Source organism: Sapajus apella, unplaced genomic scaffold (assembly GCF_009761245.1).
Source record: "Sapajus apella isolate SASKATOON/1434 unplaced genomic scaffold, GSC_monkey_1.0 scaffold224, whole genome shotgun sequence".
In the NCBI taxonomy this organism is placed as follows: domain Eukaryota; kingdom Metazoa; phylum Chordata; class Mammalia; order Primates; family Cebidae; genus Sapajus; species Sapajus apella.
The window spans coordinates 684946-688086 of NW_022437164.1; the positions used below are offsets into that span (position 1 = coordinate 684946).

Sequence of the window (3141 nt, forward strand, 5' to 3'; positions counted from 1 at the left end):
GGGGGGGGGGGGGGGGGGGGGGGGGGGGGGGGGTGGGGGGGGAGAAGTAGCCTTAACTAGCTCCTTATCTTCAACAGGCTGGATAGCTGTGGCCTCACAGCCAAGGCTTGTAAGAACCTTTACTTCACCCTGGGGATCAACCAGACCTTGACGGAGCTGTATCTGACCAACAACGCCCTAGAGGACACAGGTGTCCGACTGCTCTGCAAGCGGCTTAGCCATCCTGGCTGCAAACTCCGAGTTCTCTGGTGAGGGATGATGACCGATTCTCTCTGGAAGAGGCTGGACATTGGGCTGGGAGCATGAAGGGTAGATAAGCCGATGGATACTTTAATGCACTGGCCTATGCAATGAGGGGCACACAGCTGAGGCTAAGCATTACCTCTTGAAGATACTGAGGTCATCTAGCTATATGACCTTGGATAACCTCCTTGTCTATGGAAGGGGACCATTGTGGCTTACCTATTGCACTGGAGATTGCTGTAATTCCAGTGACATCTAGAATTACTCTGCTTGGATTCAAATTCCAATCACCCTTTTTTTTGAGATGGAGTTTTGCTCTGTCGCCCAGGCTAGAGTACAATGGTGCAATCTTGGCTCACTGAAACCTCCGCCTCCTGGGTCAAGCAATTCTCCCGCCTCAGCCTCCCAAGTAGCTGGGATTACAGGCATGCGCCACCACATCTGGCTAATTTTGTATTTTTAGTAGAGATGGCGTCTCCATTTTGGGAACTCCTGACCTCAGGTGATCTGCCCACCTCGGTCTCGCAAAGTGCTGGGATTACAGGCGTGAGCCACTGTGAGTGGCCTTTTATTTTTAACAGGATCTTGCTGTCACCCAGGCTGGAGTGCAGTTATGCAATCAAAGTTTAGGCCAGGTACAGGGCATGGCAACTGTTTTCCCAGTACTTTGACAGGCTGATGTGGGAGAATTGCTTGAGCTCAGAAGTTGGATACCAGCTTGGGCAACATGAAAAAAATCCCGTCTTTAGGAGAAGCATGCACGCGCGCACACACACACACACACCCCTGTGGTCCCAGCTACTCAGGGGTCTGAGATGGGAGGATCCTTTGAGCCCACGAGGTTGAGGTTGCAGTGAGCCATTATTACACCATTGCACTCCAGCCTGGGCGACAGAGCGAGCCTGTCTAAAAAAATTATGCCAAGTTCAGCTTCGGCGCAGTGGCTCACGCCTGTAATCCCAACACTTTGGGAGGTCAAGGTGGGTGAATCACATGATGTTGGGAGTTCAAGACCAGCTTGACCAACATGGAAAAACCCCATCGCTACTAAAAATACAAAATTCACTGGGCTTGGTGGTACATGCCTGTAATCCCAGCTACTAGGTAGGCTGAAGCAGAATTGCTTGAACCTGGGAGATAGAGGTTGTAGTGAGCTGAGATTGTGCCACTGCACTATATAGCCTGGGCAACAGACCGAGACTCCATCTCAAAAAAAAAAAAAAAAAAAAATTAGCTGAGTTAAAACAGCATGGGGACTTGTGTGTGGCATGCAGTAAGCCTGCTTTCCAACTCTGCTGGGTGGAATTTCTGCAGGATGATGGAATTATCATGGTGGTGCACAATAGACACTTTAGGCTTATTAATGGAATGCCGCAGTAGTGGACTACAGTAACATCAACTCTTGTGTCCACAGGTTATTTGGGATGGACCTGAATAAAATGACCCACAGTAGGCTGGCAGCGCTTCGAGTAACAAAACCTTACTTGGACATTGGCTGCTGAATGGTCCTGTCTGCTGGCTCCCACTTGAAATCTGGACAGAGGAAGATGGGAGTGTGCTCGTCATTCCCACAGCCTCATGATCAGGCTCCTTCCTACAAACTCATGCAGACTAAGATCAAAAGTCCCTCTGCTTGGGATCAAATTAACGTTTGATGGCCCCTAACAGGAGAGGTAAAACCCCAACAGGGGGCCAGGTGTGGTGCTCATGCCTGTAACCCCTGTACTTAAGGTGGGGGGGGACAAGATGGTTGCTAAAGTCCAGGAGTTCAAGACCAGCCTAAGCCACATAGCAAGCCTCCACTATTACGAATTAGCCAACGTTTCAGCCTGGGTAACACGGTGAAATTTATTAGTACAATTTATGACCCAGGAGGACACATGCCTGTAGTCCCAGCTATTCTGGGAGCTGAGGTGGGAGGATCGCTTGAGCCCAGGAGGATGAGGCTGCAGTGAGCTGTAATTGCACCTCTGCACCCCAGCCTGGGCAACAGAGGAAGATCTTGAAAAATGCCCAGTAGGGGGCCTCAGAAGGCCACCCAGCCCTGCAGAGCCCTGGCTGCATCCGGACCTAGTAATATTTGAGCTCTAGGGTAGGTGCCACTGCCATCTAGTGGACGACGCTAGGAATGCATGCCAACATCCAGCAAGGAATGCACAGGAACAAAGCGCTTGGTCCAAAGGCAAATTGTGCCAAGTTGAAGAAAGCCTATTCTCCAATGTCACAGGCTATGTGGGGCAGTTGGCGTTTGGGAAGAGACTGGTATACAAGCTGACCCTTAGAATGCTTGTTATAGCCAGGGGTGGTGGTTCACGCCTCTAATTCTAGCACCTTGGGAAGCCAAGGCAGGTGGATTGCCTGAGCTCAGGAGTTCCAGAACACCCTGGGTAACATGGTGAAACCCTGTCTCTACTAAAATACAAAAAAAATTAGCTGGGCATTGCGGCATGCACCTGTAGTCCCAGCTACTGGGGAGGCTGAGGCAGGATTGCTAGAACTTGGGAGACGGAGGTTGCAGTGAGCCAACGTTGAACCATTGCACTCCAGCCTGGGCACTGGGCCGCAAAAAAAAAAAAAAAAAAGAAAAAAAAAATGAATGCTTATTTCGCCAACAGCACTGATCCTCCCTTGCTAGAGGAGAATGCCTGAAATCTTAACGTGGCAGGCAAGCCAGGATGGCCCCTTGCCTGGAATTCACTGGGCCCTGCCAAGAACTGACACTTCCAAGGCCACATGTAGGGTGACCATAAGCTATTATACACTCTTTCAAGAAAATACACAGAACCCACCGGGCAAGATGGGCATGCCTGTCATTCCAGCAGTTTGGGAGGCCGAGGTGGGCGGATCACGAGGTCCAGAGATCGAGACCATCCTGGCCAACAGTGAAACCTGTCTCCA

General features: G+C 50.6%; 1 protein-coding gene across 5 annotated transcripts in view; it reads left to right on the forward strand.

Moving 5' to 3' along the window:
• NLRP12 (NLR family pyrin domain containing 12) overlaps positions 1-2654 on the forward strand; it is a 32625-nt gene extending 29971 nt beyond the window's left edge. For 3 of the 5 annotated variants that reach the window (XM_032271128.1, XM_032271126.1, XM_032271130.1), the window contains 2 exons: positions 78-248; positions 1658-2654. In XM_032271128.1, coding sequence (XP_032127019.1) covers positions 78-248; positions 1658-1745 — 259 coding nt within the window. In that variant the 3' untranslated portion in view covers positions 1746-2654. The remainder of the gene's footprint in view (positions 1-77; positions 249-1657) is intronic. The other 2 variants (XM_032271125.1, XM_032271129.1) reach the window with 2 other exon arrangements.
• Positions 2655-3141: the final 487 nt, after the last annotated feature.